We start from the raw sequence: 15,739 nt of genomic DNA on the forward strand, positions 1-15,739 counted from the left end.
CAGTTTAGCTGAAAAATGTAATAATAAAGTCCCTTTTCATGGTCGGTTCAACAGATGTTTCTTTCCCCTATACTTTTAAATCCACAAATGATGAAAAATATAAAAATTCAGTTCAACTGAAAGGGACAAACACAGTTTAGCTGAAAAAAGTAATAATAAAGTCCCTTTTCATGGTCGGTTCAACAGATGTTTCTTTCCCCTACACTTTTAAATCCACAAATGATGAAAAATATAAAAATTCAGTTCAACTGAAAGGGACAAACACAGTTTAGCTGAAAAAAGTAATAATAAAGTCCCTTTTAATGGTCGGTTCAACAGATGTTTATTTCCCCTATACTTTTAAATCCATAAATGATGAAAAAAAAAAAAAAAATCTGTTAAACTGACCAAACAAATCATATGTGGTTGAAGAGATTCCCTATAAACATTGTGGATACATGGTGGACACAATGATTCTCTGACAGGTATTAGGGACTTCATTGGACATCATTGTAAGAGCTCTGCTGGAAAAGTGCATTTGTATTTAATTCAGAATTTCGTGTTTTTATATTAGTATGGCAAATAATATCAGTCTTTATAAATATGAATAATTGCATTAGATTATCCTACCGATTCAGTTGCTGGTTCGCTAGCAACTGTGAAAGATTTATTATGTAGCCTATTCTTGCAAAGGAAAAATGCAACTCAGACGGGAATATTTACTCATTTTTCATTTCACTGTTGCACAGTTTTAGACTTTTTCACTGAATATAGAGTTAGCCTACCATAGGCTGGCTAGACTTCGACTTACAAAGAAAATGGTAAAACACCACTTGCGCCTCTCCGCTCCACGCGTGTGCGAATGTTTTCCTTTGCTAGTTTAGCCCTCCTTTTATGGGCGTATCTAAGCGCGAGACCACGCCTGGTAATGTCAGCTACGCCGCGTCCTTTCAGTTTACAAAGCTTTCTCGCTCCACCCAGCTGGCGTGGCCTTTGTTCGGGCTAGTTTATAAAAGCTTTCATGCAGCATAATGTGAATGTTACATGGTGCTGTCACCGAACAGTCCGTTACCGGGACAGGCAGTCACCACAGTTTCAAAGAAGAAAACCACTGTGAAATGACTGTTTAATAAACTCTATGCAATTGTGAATCCACTTCAGCTAAAAATGTTGAAAAGCTGCGGGAGGAAATTGGTGATTTCGGTAGCAGGAGCTACCTTCACCTGCCTTGTGGTACTCTTGGTTGCAACCCAGCACCAAGTAATCCAGGTGGCTGAGGTACAGATTGAGAGTGATGTCGGGATGCGTTCGCTGCAGAGTCTGGATAGCACGGGGACAAATGCTGACGACCAGAGTTCGTCAGAGAGCCAGTCGCAGGACAATTCAAAGTCGACGAACAGGAAAGGATTCTCCGCTTATTTCTCAAAGTTAACTCGGGACAGGAGAGACTTAGAGAAACCCGCGTCGCAAACCGGGTCTGCATCTGAGGCGCCCCCATCCGAGGACATTAACCCCAATGACATCTTCATCGCTGTTAAGACAACAAAGAAGTTCCACCAGTCCAGGCTGGATCTTCTTCTCGATACCTGGATCTCAAGAAACATGCAGCAGGTAAACGGAGGCGAGCTGGATTTAGTGAATGAATGAGTGTATACATGTTCGCTTTCACTTGTGATTTGTTCGCTACGAGAGCCTATTTTGTTGGCATGCTACGAGTGCCTATAACTGGTTTTATAGGTAGTAACAGTGACAGTTTTAAACAATGACGCGAAACAGAAGTTTCGAGGCTACTTTTATGACCGTTATTTCTGAAGTTTAGATGTTAGACTACATCTTCAAAAGTTTCTACATGTTTTATATGTAAAGTATAGTTAAACCCATTGACTTGAAAAGTGGTCTACACGTTACAAACTGCTTTCTTGCATTCTTAACTCAACGAAAAAGTTAAGTAGAGGCATAGGAGATCTCGAACGTCTATTAATTAACGCTTCCCTTAATGATTACTTCCTGATGTGTTTTAAGCCGGCCATGATGGTAACATGGTTGAAATGCAATTTTTAATAACACCGTGAGAGTCATTACAATGGAAAGAATTCGTTTTCAAAACGTGCATTGTAAGAGTATTACTTCCCAAGGGTCTTTCTGTGATATAATCAGCTCTGGTTAAGAATTGCTGTGGTTTTATAATCATACGAAAACAACAATGTTGGCGTTTTTATAATACCACCAAACTTTGTCCTGAGAGACTGTGTAAAGAACGAATGTTAAAACAGAGAGGTAAGGGCTTCCTTGATGAGCAACACCATGGCATCACTTTGGCGGTAGCATGCTGTAACTCAGAGAACTTCAAGGAAGCACGGTTACAGGCTACTGCATCTGTATTGCATAAGCTACAGTCTCTTTACCTGCAGTTATCTACAGGTGAGATACGTTATCTTTGTCCAGCCTGCTCTGTGTAGGACAACATGACGTATATATGGTTTTTGTTAACGGGGATTACTGTGTTTAATACTTTTGTATTAGTACTTTTTTAAGTTAAAAAAAAAACTATTTAATAAAAAAATAAACATAGTAAAACTGAGAACAAGTATTCTATTATATTGGTCAGGAATTGAAATTAGGCTACAGCGTCATGTTTAGTCTAACACATAGCCTATTAGCCTTGGCTGGGGGTCTCGGTCTATCTCTTTTCGCCAATTCATGCAAATGGCCTATGCCAATCAGAAGCAGGATAGACGTGGGAATATTTAGCCGCCAGCATGTGTTTCAGCGCTCCAAGGGGACGCAATCGACGCATTGTGTCACTTTTTAGCCCATCTGCCGCGCTCATTCCCGCTCCCCGTTCCCAATTCCCACTTCAGTCTACCGCGAGTGACAACTCTTCAGGACCCGGGGGCGGGTCCATTCCCCCTCGTTGCCCTTCTCCCCGTTGTCCTTTTTGTTCGCGGCGGTCATGTGAATAGTTCAGTACCATGGACCTACAGCGGGGACGGCGGCTTCGTGCTTAACAAAGGTTCATTCTGTGGGTGGAAGAAAACCTTTCCCGGCCCCTCGTCTATGCTTTACCAGGGGGACGTGGGAGCCGAAGATGTGGGATCTTTTTTTGAGTAGAGGGGGTCGGCAGCATGGGGGTCAATCTCAGTAGTGACGATAGATAAATAGATAGATAGAATAATAGATCGATAAATAAATAAATAATCCTAGCTTTCTAGAGGAATTGCACTTTCCAGGTGATAATAAGATCTTGCAGGCAGTGACTTTGTCGCTGATTATCATCTAGCCTACTTGCAGTTGTTTCGCTTCCAGAATGCAGGTGTTGCACATATGCTAACATTAGCTACTGAAGTCTGCGGATCTGTGTCGTTCTTGGAACACTCCACCCCTAACATTACCAGAATACACACTGTGTAGTGTTGGAATATGGAAAGTAAACTTTGATAGTGGCACTCTGAGGTGGCATTACGCAAGCAAATGGTGCTTTTTTACAGTGAAAATGAAGGTTGACAGTCTTTGCATTTACCGCACAATTTAACAAGATTTCCATGTCCCTTTTTACCAGTCATTTTTTCCCCCACTTAAACGTTGAGAGAACATTCCTCAAAGGAAGCGGCACGCACCCGCTGATCAAACAACAGTAAAAAGACAATACACAGGCTTACATCCAAGTACCTCCAATTCATGAACTGTGCGCTAACACACGCCACCATGTCAAAGCCTATGTTGAGCAGGGTTTACGAAGTAGCAGTATAGGCGACACCACCATTGGATTTACGCACTGCAGAGGGTAAAATTACAAGATAGCATGAAGAATTAAAGGGGGGGGGGGTGTTAAAGGAGGTGGGGGGGGGGGGGGGGGTTTCCCAGGCAGCTGTTGGGGTTTAGCAGCGCGGAGAATCGCGGAAAAGAAACACGGGCCTAGAATACAAGTGGGAGTTCCACAGAGGCAGATGCCAGGTGGCCAGGAGCCGAAGAACAAAAGGCACAGAACGAACAGCATGCGCGCCTTAGCGCTGTCAGTGTGCGCAGCCGACGGCGCTAACGCTTAGACACCCTCGCCGGGTTATCCACCGGTCCTTATCAGATACGGCGCCTTCAGCAAACTGAAGGCTCGACAAGCCTGGCTTGCCTCCCCGGTCACCCTCGCTATCAGTGTTTACCGTTAGCACGACAACCGCAGCTTTCGATGGTGTGTTTCATTGCGTCCTCTCGCCAAGAGTGGACCAACGGCAGGCGTTGTGCAAATATTGACAAGGGGGCCCAGCTTTGCTTATCTTCGTTTTATCGCAACTGTCCGTGTGGCTGGTAGAGGGCCGGACTGTTGAGAATAACACAAAGGCTTCCAAAGGGGTTGGATTTGGTGTTGGATTCAGCACCAGGGGTTCTGTAAAAATCCCTGTGATTTTATCTGAAGCGTAAGATTAACCAATGCAGGGACCCTTTGTGGGTGATTCCCCTGTGACCCGTGCTCTACACTTTATTTCCCCCCTCTCTGCCGTGTGCCATCTATCTGTTGACACGGAAACACGGAGGTTAGCGTGTGGTAGCCATTTTGGCGTCGACACAAATGAGTCAGGTGCGTCTGGGAAGTGAGCCCGGCCCTTTTTCTGGAAGGGTGACTCTGCATGGGATCCTTCACTGAAAGACGAAACATTGATTTGAATCTGTTCTGAATCAGCTTGCTGATGAGAAAATGGACCGTTTAGGTACATGTTAGATAAATTTCTCAGTGGGGATGGCAGAACATCTCCTAGCTTGTAGTTTCACTGGAAATTTTGAGTAGGAACGTAAACCTGCCATTGTGTACATGCACCAAAACTGAATTTCCCTCATTACACGAGGAATGGCTGAATAAATCAGGCTATTGTGTCTGAGTGATACATTTAAATGCATCAGGCGAGCACATTAGCTCTCTGTGGATAACAAAGTACGGTCGCAATTCTGTGAAGCATTTATGGCGATAGCATGCATATGCCCACTGGATTTATTAGTAAAGACTGCGGATAATTGATAGTATCGTTTGTCCTATTGGGGTAGTATCCTGAGAAAAGTGTTTTCTTTCGCCTGTTATTGTAGTGAGAGGCTTGTTCTGTTCCCGCTTCCGAGCTTCCGCCGTTTCTTAGCATTTCCCCGCTGGAACAATGCAGCTTCCCCCACCGAGAGAGGATGGTGACAATGAGGCTACAGTGAGGGTACAGCGCTAACCCCCATGAGGGAGCGAATGACCATGCAGGCTCACACACACTCACACACGCATACGTGCTCACACACACGCACACACGCGCTCTCTCACACACACACACATACAAACACACACACGCTCACACACACGCTCTCTCATACACACACACACACACTCTCTCACACACACACACACACGCTCTCTCTCACACACACACACACGCACACACGCTCTCTCACACACACACACACACGCTCTCTCTCACACACACACACACGCACACACGCTCTCTCTCTCACACACACACACACACACACGCTCACACACACGCTCTCTCACACACACACACACACACACACTCTCTCACACACACACACACACACGCTCTCTCTCACACACACACACACACGCACACACGCTCTCTCACACACACACACACACACACACACACACTCTCTCTCTCACACACACACGCACACACGCACGCTCTCTCACACACACACACACACACACACGCTCTCTCACACACACACACACACACACACTCTCTCTCTCTCACACACACACACGCACACACACACGCACGCGCACACATGCTCTCTCACATGCACATACTCACTCTCTCTCACACACACACACACCCTCACACACATCCTCACACACACACATTGTGGAGAGGGTAGAAAGAGAGAGAGCAAAATGTTCAGTGTAAAATCATCTTGTAACTTTATGAGAGGACATGTGGTCTCTATTTAATGGCAAATATCTAACAAAAGTTGAAGCAAAACATAGACATATTGTAAGCAATGTAACTAAGCTAAACAGCTTTTACTTAATCTAGTAGCCTACTTAGACTTATAAACACACAGACTATGTATAAACATAAGCTATCTGCATTGCTTTGTGGTTTCCTTTCAATCACAGCACCCGATCCGTTGTTTACCATTTAAACCCTAGAGGGAACAGCGTTATTTCTGGCTAGACGCTGAACACAGAAAATATGAATCGGCATTAGATCGCCTGACTGAGGAATCGTTACAAGCTGCACAGAATTAAGAGCAGGAATATGCGGCCCAGCCTCATCAGAATCAGCCAAGGACACCCATTAGTCTCTGTCTGCGGAATGTGCTGGAAAGAATGGGCTGCCATTGTGAGCAGCACCAGGCCTGCACGCACAATGCAGACATCAGACCGTCCGGGACACTGGCCGCCTGTGCCTTAATCGAGTTCTCGGCCCGTCCGAGACCGTGCACGCCGCCCTTAATTAAGAGCTCGTTAATTATCGCTTCCAACAAGGAGCGACTGTGCGGCCGGCGGGTTAACCCAGCGGCCCGGAGTCGCGGACTGGCGGGAGGGAGGAGCCTGGAGAGCGGCGCGCAGCTGGGCGGAGGGCCACGATGGAGCGAAACGCGAGACGGGGCTGGCAGCGTTCGCAGAGGGCAGCCGAGCTGAGAGACACACGCAGGCGCACGCATGCACACACGCACACGTGCGCATGCACACACTCACACGTGCACAATGCGCACACTCACAAGTACGCATTTACACAAGCGCGCACTCGAGATTTTCTTTACATGCAGCACTACCGGGTAAAATCCCATTGCCCTACATTTGACCTTATCACTCAGCGCCATAAAGTCCATGACTGTTCTGTTGATTAGGCTTGTGGAGGTGTGTGTGGGGGTGGGGGTGTGTGTGTGGGGGGGTGGGGGGGTGTTGCTGAAATAATGGAATGAATAACAAAAAAGAAAGGGCCGGACAGAATCAGGGCTTTTTTTGTGGGTGGGGGGTGGTATGGCGTAATTGAATGTACTGGCCAGGACTCAGGAAACTGGGGGGTAGTTGGTTGCTGCTGGAGTGGGAGTGGGGGGGGGGGGTCGGCAGCGTGGCTATCTGCAGGCAGTGCCCTTCCTTCCCGGGGAGACGGAGGCAGCCAGTCAGGCTCCCCTCTAATGGAGGGCGGGGGTGAAGGTGTGGGGGGGGTTCAGGTGGGGGGGCTCCCACGGCGACCGCGGGGATCAGCGGCGACACCCGACGCACTTTCTCCCCTCTCCAGAGGGAACGAGAGCCTCTTGAAAACCAGCGGGCGCCAACAGCGTTCCTCTCTGCGGCACAGAAAACACACTGACCCTTTCTTTTCAGGACCAGACAAGAAACCCCTGGGTTTCTATGGTATCGGAACATGAAAAGCAGCGCAGTTAACCTAAAGCTTATGCGCTGTCTGCGTGATTGAGTTAACGCGCAGACAGAGCACGCACTTGCAGACACACACACACACACACACACACACACAGTGTTTCCTGCTCGCTTTTAAAGGGCCGATTCACTGCGGGGATATTTTCGGGAGCATTCACAGAGAACAAAGCACTCCCCCGAAAAAGCCCTCCCTTTAGTTAACCGCTGCAGCTGTATGCTAATGAGCGCAAACATATTCAGAATTTACCCGGCGGACATTTTACCCAGCTTGAAAACACACCCCATTGTTCTGTAGGAGAGGGAGAGAGTTTGGGGAGGAGGGCCGGGGGGAGGGGGGGGGGTGAGGGGGTTACCGCACACATAGTTCAGTTCAGTAATCAGCGGCGAGTTTTTCGCCGCCTGCTCCCTCTCTGGCAGCTGCCGGGCCGATTAGGCTTCCCTTTCAGCGGATCTGTGAGCAAACAGTGCCGTCTCGCGTTCCTTTGAGCGGAGAGAAGCCGCCGCCGTCCCCTTAAACCAACACGGGCCCTCCGGCCCCGCCCGCCGTTTGTTCTGCTGATCTGTCGGATGTGGGGTAGCGGCTGAAACAAATGGGTGTGGAAAGGTGTGTGCGTCTGCGGTGTGGAGTGTGGATTGTATGTGTGTGTGTGTGTGTGTGTGTGTGTGTGTATGTGTGAACTGTATGTGTGAGTGTGGATTTTATGTGTGTGTGCGATGCATTGATGAGGTATCTGTGGAGTGTGTTTGTGTGCATGCCTGTGTGTGTGTGACAGAGATCAACAAATTGCCTTGACACTTGAATGTGGGTAGTTGTAGTTTTCAAAAGTTTTGTTGTGTAACAAAAGGTAATTGGTATATCAGCATGAGTACACACTCATACATGTTCTGCACTAAACGCACAAACACACACACGCACACACATGCAGACACACACACACCCACCCACATGCGCACACACACACACACACACACACACTCACACAGACACAGACACACACACACACACACACACACACACACACAGACACACACACAGACAGACAGACACAGACACACACACACACACACACACTCACACACACACAGACGGCGTGCGTGCAGACAGACAGCAGCAGCCCGGGCGCTCACCTGGCGTGTGGCGACGCGTGGCTCAGATAAGGCCGCACGCGGGCAGGTGCCGTTCCGCTCCGGGGCGGAGCAGTAAAACCAGCGAGGGCACAATGGGAGACAGGGGTGCGGGGATAAGGTCTTTCAGCCAGCCCCCCACACGGCGCCTCTCCCCCCGCCAAACCGCCCGCCGACGCCCAGCGCCGCCCCGCACCTGCTCCGGCTTATCAACCGCTCTTCATCGCCGACCGCAGTCCCGAAGCGGTTCAGAAGAGCGTGTTCCTACACTTAGCCCCGGGGCTAGTCCTGTAGCGCAGGGGAAAGAGACGAATGAGTCGCGTTATTGTATGCTGAGCTGCGGCGTGACAAAAACACAAAAAGAAATGATGTGACCGCACGATTACTCATTTTTGGCGTTTCCTCTTGTCGGTTTGTATTGTGAATGAATGCTAGTCTACGGGCAAGGAAGGCTGGAACATTTTTTTTTTGTGAACCTGAAAAGCGCGAGCGGCCCCCTGTCATTGCCGCAAAACAGCGTGCTAAAGGTTTCAGAGTTCAGGGGTGGAGGTTCGGGGTGCCAGGGGGCGGAATCCTGCTCCCCGCTTTCTCGAGCGGTTCCTGTGTTGCTGTGGGACACCAGCGCGGTTGCCATGGAGAGAGCGGAACATAGCACAAGGGGGCTTTTATTCTGGCGGGGGGGAGGAAGTGGCTTTACTGTCCGATTCACTTGTTTAATGTCAGGAAGTAAGAGCACGGCCCAATCAGAGACAAGGAAAGCTGCACTTCTTTACAAGGGGACAGGATCACATTTTCCAGGAGCTGAGCTCCATTGAGTTTTAAGGAGCCCGGGAATAATTCCCTGACATTTTCGACGCTGGCTCTAATGGTCCCCCACCCCACCCCCCCCAGTTCTTTTCCCGCCAATTCCCTCCAGAAAATGTCAACTGTGAAGGAACTGATTGTACATGGCACCATGGCATTGTTCAAATGACTGCTCTGGAGAAAAAATGAAAATATCCATCCTAGTGGATAATAATTTACACAGTGTGATCATCTGCACGATAAGGTTGACACTGTTGCAGTAGAACTCATATTCATTTGAGAGGCTTCATTTTGAGGATAAACTAACCCGATCTTTCATTGTTTTTGCCTTCACAGACGTACGTCTTCACAGATGGGGATGACGAAGAGCTGAGGAAGAAACTTGGTGAGCCTTCCGTTACGCGACCACATTGCCACTGTTTAAACTGTGTGGTGATCAATCTCAGGAGATAAAGAGACTTGGGCCTAGATTCAAAGTGCACACATCCTGTAACTGTGGTTTTACCAGAAACGAAAAGCAAGTGTTTGGCTTCCTCGGAAAACAGTTTGCAGAGCTCAGCGATATTTAAAATTCACTCACCAAATTATGCAAGGGCAAATGCCGATTGACTTCAAGCCCTGATTTATTTATTGGGGGAAACATACAAGTCCAATCTGGTAAACACAGGATACTTTCCAGTGCACGTTGCCCCTGGTTACATTGGACAGGAAGTAATAGTCACATGCTTAAAGGAAGCTCGTCCAGCTATTATTAGCGGGATGCGTTCAGTGCAGCGCTTTAAGAGGTCAGGAGGCAGGGACGCTCACACAGGCTCGTCCACTGATGCCCCGCCCAGCCTGGCACTTATGGAGAAGGAAAACGGACTTCTGCCCTCAGAAGGGGGGTGGGGGGTGGGGGGGTGAGGCTTGATTCTATTCAGACCCCCGTCCCAGATTTTCAGACCTCTTACGCCCCCCAAGGCAGGGCCCTATAGTCCAGATGCAAATTCCCCCTTTAGGGTCCCGGGACAGACGCGTTGGGGGCGACAGCCTAACAGGTGGCAGATGGAGATAAGGGGGTGGGGGTGTAGGGGGGGTTTTCGACGGGGCGCTACGGGGCGCCTGCTCAGTGACGCTCTTCTCTTGTTTTTTTCGGGGCGCAGGGAGCCACGCCGTCAACACCAACTGCTCGGCCGCCCACAGCCGCCAGGCCCTGTCCTGCAAGATGGCGGTGGAGTACGACAAGTTCATCGAGTCGGGGAAAAAGTACGTACTACGCCGCGCTGTGCGTACAGACAAAACCAATGGAAAACTGATGGACAAGTGTGGTTCTCTTTGGTCTATTTGCTTTTATAGACTAATATTTCAGTTGATATATTGCTTAGCCTTACTTTATGAACTGTCAATTTTGTCATTCTGGCATTGATTTATGCCTTCATGGATTGAGCTTGTCTTTCAGAAGGCAGTCAGTTTTAATAATGTGAATTCCCCCTCCCTCGCCGCCCTCAGGTGGTTCTGCCACGTGGACGACGACAACTACGTGAACGTGCGGACACTGGTGAAGCTGCTGTCCCGCTACCCGCACACTCAGGACGTGTACATCGGCAAGCCCAGCCTGGACCGGCCCATCGAGGCCACCGAGAGGCTCGGGGACAACAAAATGGTGTGTGGACCGAGGTCGCAGCTGCAGTAGCGTTCGCCAGTGGTGGACACTGATTTTAAGGCCCTCTGCAGAAAATGAGGATTGTGGCCCTCAATCCTGCTGTACAGAATTAGCATAAATATTTGCTAAATAGTTCCATGTTACAACGATACAAACTGTAAAGGCTCCACAACGGCGGGGCCCAATCATGTGCCAGGGAGGGCTGAGTTTATGCAGGTTTTCATTCCAACTGATCGCTACACCTGCAGATTTCCCTAATCAACACATTAATAGCTCTACAGCAAACAGAAATACGGCGATGACTAAAGTCAATATTTGTATACTCAAGTGATGCTCCTTCCAAAGGAGGTCTCTTGCTATTGCTGTATTTTTCACAACCCCCTCAAGTCCCTCGCTGGTATTTACACTGTAACGGTTATGTGTATGTGAAGCATTGTGGAGAAAGCCAACAGCAGCCATAAATGTTGACCGTGCTTGTTTTATATCATTTCAGAGGCCTGTGAATTTCTGGTTCGCCACCGGAGGGGCGGGGTTCTGCGTGAGCCGCGGCCTGGCTCTGAAGATGAGCCCCTGGGCCAGGTGAGTGAGCTCCGCCCACAGGACGCTAACGACACGCCGCTCAGACCGCTAGCTTTAGCCGCTCAGACCGCTAGCTTTAGCCGCTCAGACCGCTAGCTTTAGCCGCTCAGGCCGCTAGCTTTAGCCGCTCAGGCCGATAGCTTTAGCCGCTCAGACCGCTAGCTTTAGCCGCTCAGACCGCTAGCTTTAGCTGCTAAGACCGCTAGCTTTAGCCGCTCAGGCCGCTAGCTTTAGCCGCTCAGATCGCTAGCTTTAGCTGCTCAGACCGCTAGCTTTAGCTGCTCAGACCGCTAGCTTTAGCTGCTCAGACCGCTAGCTTTAGTCGCGACGGACCCGCCGTTTAAGATCTCTCTGACTGGCCTCCCTCTGTCCCCCCCCCCCGCAGCGGCGGTCACTTCATGAACACGGCGGAGAAGATCCGGCTGCCGGACGACTGCACCGTCGGCTACATCATCGAGTCCGTCCTGGGGGTGCGCCTGATCCGCAGCGGCTTGTTCCACTCCCACCTGGAGAACCTGCAGCAGGTGTCCAAGTCTGAGCTGTACAAACAGGTGAGAACCTGCGCGGACACGCCGCATGAACACCGTCTGCTGCCCGCACTCAAAAGGCTTTATTACACAATAAGCCTCCAATTGTGTCTGTTTGGATATACCAGCAGCACAAAAGAAGCTTTTTAAGTCACCTGCTTTTCTGTTTGCTCCAATGACTTGCTCCCGGGTTCATCCGCAAATACTTTTTTCAACAGACAAATTGTCTTCAGTTTGGCTTCCACGTGTCAGGCACACATTTTACCGATAACTTTTAAGGCAGACTACTGATACTTTTTTCAGTCGACGGGGCTAAGTACCAGAAGCACCGCGGATTGTAGTTTAAAGTCATAGCGGCTTAAAGTCGTAATGGGTGACGTCGTTCAGAAGATCAGCCGTCAGTCTGGGTGTCTGGTTGTTTCTCAGGTCACGCTGAGCTACGGAATGTTCGAGAACAAGAGGAACATCATCAACCTGAAGGGGGCTTTCTCAGTGGAAGAGGACCCATCCAGGTAAGGGAGCAGCACACAGACACGACTGCAGCCATCACTGCTGGGATACAGTGCCAATGAAATAAAGGTATATGTAGAATGTTCTATCTTCATTGTGAAGCTAATTTCCCGCTCCCCTCTGTCTCCAGGTTCAAGTCCGTGCACTGCTTGCTGTACCCGGACACCCCCTGGTGTCCCCTCCAGGTCAGCCCTTAGCGGCGACCCCCCCCCCACCTCAGTGGAATCCTCGTCCCACGCTTTGCCTCGGTATCTGAAATGGCTCGTGGGACCATCGTGTCGTATTTGGGTCCGGGGGAGGGGCCCCCGCCGTGTTTTTGCCGCGGCGGTGCGCCCCCACCCCCCCCCGGCCCGGGTCGGTTTTTTGAAATGGGGCTGCTGTGCGGCCCCCCCGTTTCGGTTTACAGACTTTGCCCTTTTCCCCTCCGCTGGAGCTCCCAGCCCCTCACCCCCCCCCCCTCCCCCTCTGGTCCGGAGAGACGGGAGAGTGGGCAGAGAGTCCGGCAGAAGGGGGCGGGCTTTTAGCATCGCGCTGTACAGGCTTAATGTTGTAAATGTCGCTTGTGATGTGTTTCGCAATTCTCACAGAATGTGTATTCGTCTGTGCCTTTTTCTAGGCCTTCTTGCCAGCTTTGTCACGCTTTTTTAAAACCGTTTCATTTCGAGCGCTTGAGGAATTACCGTCCTCAACTTTTTGTAATTGATTTTTTTAAAGCCATGTTAGGACCATTGATACAGACTATATCAATGATTTTCATGAAAAATTTGTTAAGGTTTAACTCACTCATTTAGTTTTATATTGTTTTATTTTAAACAGACATCACAATAGACTCCGGAAACAAATAAGCAATGTGAAGATACATTTGAATTCTTTTTTATGGTTAAATTTCAGTTTTACAATGAATTTGATTTTAAGCTGGCAGTGGGTAGTTATAGATGTACACTTGGATGTTTTTGTATCTGAGGTACATCGTGTTAAGCACTTTTCGCTCTATATTTTTAGTTAGAAAATTCACAAGACTGAAGCCTTTTAGGCTTCAATTCTGAGCTAAAACTAAAAGAAGACTTTAGCCCAAAACTAAACAAAAAATTATTTAGAATTGATGATATTTAATTTCATTCCATTGCATTGAAACAATCATGTGGAAAATTTGTATATTATAAAACTGTATCTTATTCATCTTTTGTTTTTGTAAAATTTGAATTGAATAATTGCACAGCTTGCTTTTAATTTACTGTTGCTAACTCTTGTGAAGCTCTCTGACACATAGTGGAATATTGCTATTTTTCCAATATATATATAATCTCAAAAACAACCATTTTTACCTCTGAAATTATATTTCTATGGTCTATACCATAGAAAACATTCCCAAGTTTTGAGTGTGTAGCCCAAGTGCATCAGTTTAACTGGCAGCTAAAAAAAAGGTCTGTTTTTGCCTCACAAATCCTTTCATGTTCATCCACCATTTTCAGAGATTTCCATAAACTTTAACATAAATAATTGGTGGAGCAAAGACTCCCCTTTATTATTACCGAGGGTATTAGCCATTTTGGTTCTCTTTGTAAGCCTTCCTGTCGAACGTTTAGCCTTGAGAGCTTCACAAGAGCAGCACCAGTCTTCCCAATCAGAGGGTTTCTCTCTGTGAAGATGACCCACAGTGGGTGTGTTTGTACATCTTTATTTGTTGCAGTACTTATTTTACTGTGTCGTTTATTCCCAATTACTGCCTCTGTAAATATGTGTAAATCTTATGCTTTTTTTCTTCTTCTGTGGATCAGAAATGCTTCTGACGGATTTATGACGACCGTTTACCACTTGTAATTGCATTGACTTCTGTCATTTATACTCCAGTATCTGGATTGTGGAATTAAAATGTATGAATTAACCGGAATGCTTCTCGGGGGACTATGAAACCTGATGGTGTTACTGCAGAATCTGTGGTACTCGTCCTGTTGTTTGTTCTGTAAAGCAGTGTTCTGCTCCCACTGAGGCACTGTCTGATATTTCTCCATTATGCACCCAGTTCCCTAGTAACCATTCGAACACCGTTAAGCCGATATCTCAAGTGTGAAATTCCTTCCTTCAATAGTTTTGAAAGTTCTGTCATACAGCTCACCAGAACAAGCCATAACATACTTAATGTGCCATAATCTACAGAAGCCCTAATGCCATCGAGCAAAGTAAATTAATACACACAAGTATGTCAACGTCAACCGCCAAACAAACCATTTCCTGCATGAAACTCAAGTCCCACAGTAGCAACCACAGTAACTATGTTACCACAGTTCTAATTCACGAAAACTGAACCTTACACATTAACTGAATTATAAAAAGGAAAAAAATAACTCTTTTGCTTTTTCTTTAACCACACAATACTACTTTACCTGACATAAAGTAATTTTGAGACACACCTTGGCAGCTGTTCTGTGTGCAAGTAAAAGTACTCAGTTGTACGTTGCCTAGGTAATTTCACTGTGACATAACTGAAACACATATTGATACTCACAGACACAGATGGACTCGGTGAGGTACACTTTGATTACAGGTCCCTATAGTGCAGGTCACATGACCTTTGCTGACAATGCTTCTTCCCCAAAACCCCCCAAGAGGAAAAGCTCTCACACCAGACACACAATTCAAAACAGGAAGCTGGGTAAAGACCCTACAGAGGTTTAGACAGAGGAAAAGCCAGCAGGGCCTGTGCACCAAACACAAGCTTGCATCTTTAGTTCAGAACAATGGATGCTGATTTGTACCCATAAAAATGCTGATTTGTAAGTTTATCCTCAGACTGAAATGCTAAATTCACCTTTACCATTGTTCATGTCACCGAAATGGTTGCATGTTATTGAAAATGCTAATTTCAGGGTCAGAAGGACAGTAATTAAAGGCTTTATCTTCATTGGCTCCCCCATCTCAGTTCCTAATTGCTCAATTGAAGTCGTGTTCAGATATAATTTTTCAATGAAGACCTTATCACAAAAAATAAAACAGTCTAACAGTCAAAAGCTAAAGATTCCAAGAAATAAAATGAGCATATAAAAAATGAACTAAAAATAATTTAAAAATAAAAATAATAATAATAAATAAAAATCAAACTCAATTCACTCAGAATTCATTCCTAATTTAAAAGTGACCAAAAACAAGTCTACCACCCCAATCAAAAAAAAAAAAAAAATCACACTCATTTGTGCTAGT

At 47.3% G+C, this 15,739-nt stretch overlaps 1 protein-coding gene across 1 annotated transcript; it reads left to right on the forward strand.

Moving 5' to 3' along the window:
• Positions 1–1,008: 1,008 nt before the first annotated feature.
• lfng (LFNG O-fucosylpeptide 3-beta-N-acetylglucosaminyltransferase) lies at positions 1,009–14,949 on the forward strand. Its single transcript, XM_035399190.1, has 8 exons — positions 1,009–1,590; positions 9,620–9,668; positions 10,426–10,528; positions 10,772–10,925; positions 11,419–11,504; positions 11,890–12,055; positions 12,458–12,543; positions 12,672–14,949. The coding sequence occupies exons 1-8, from the start codon at positions 1,147–1,149 to the stop codon at positions 12,736–12,738; spliced, it is 1,155 nt and encodes a 384-aa protein (XP_035255081.1). The 5' UTR covers positions 1,009–1,146; the 3' UTR covers positions 12,739–14,949.
• Positions 14,950–15,739: the final 790 nt, after the last annotated feature.

Source organism: Anguilla anguilla, chromosome 17 (assembly GCF_013347855.1).
Source record: "Anguilla anguilla isolate fAngAng1 chromosome 17, fAngAng1.pri, whole genome shotgun sequence".
Classification (NCBI taxonomy): Eukaryota; Metazoa; Chordata; class Actinopteri; order Anguilliformes; family Anguillidae; genus Anguilla; species Anguilla anguilla.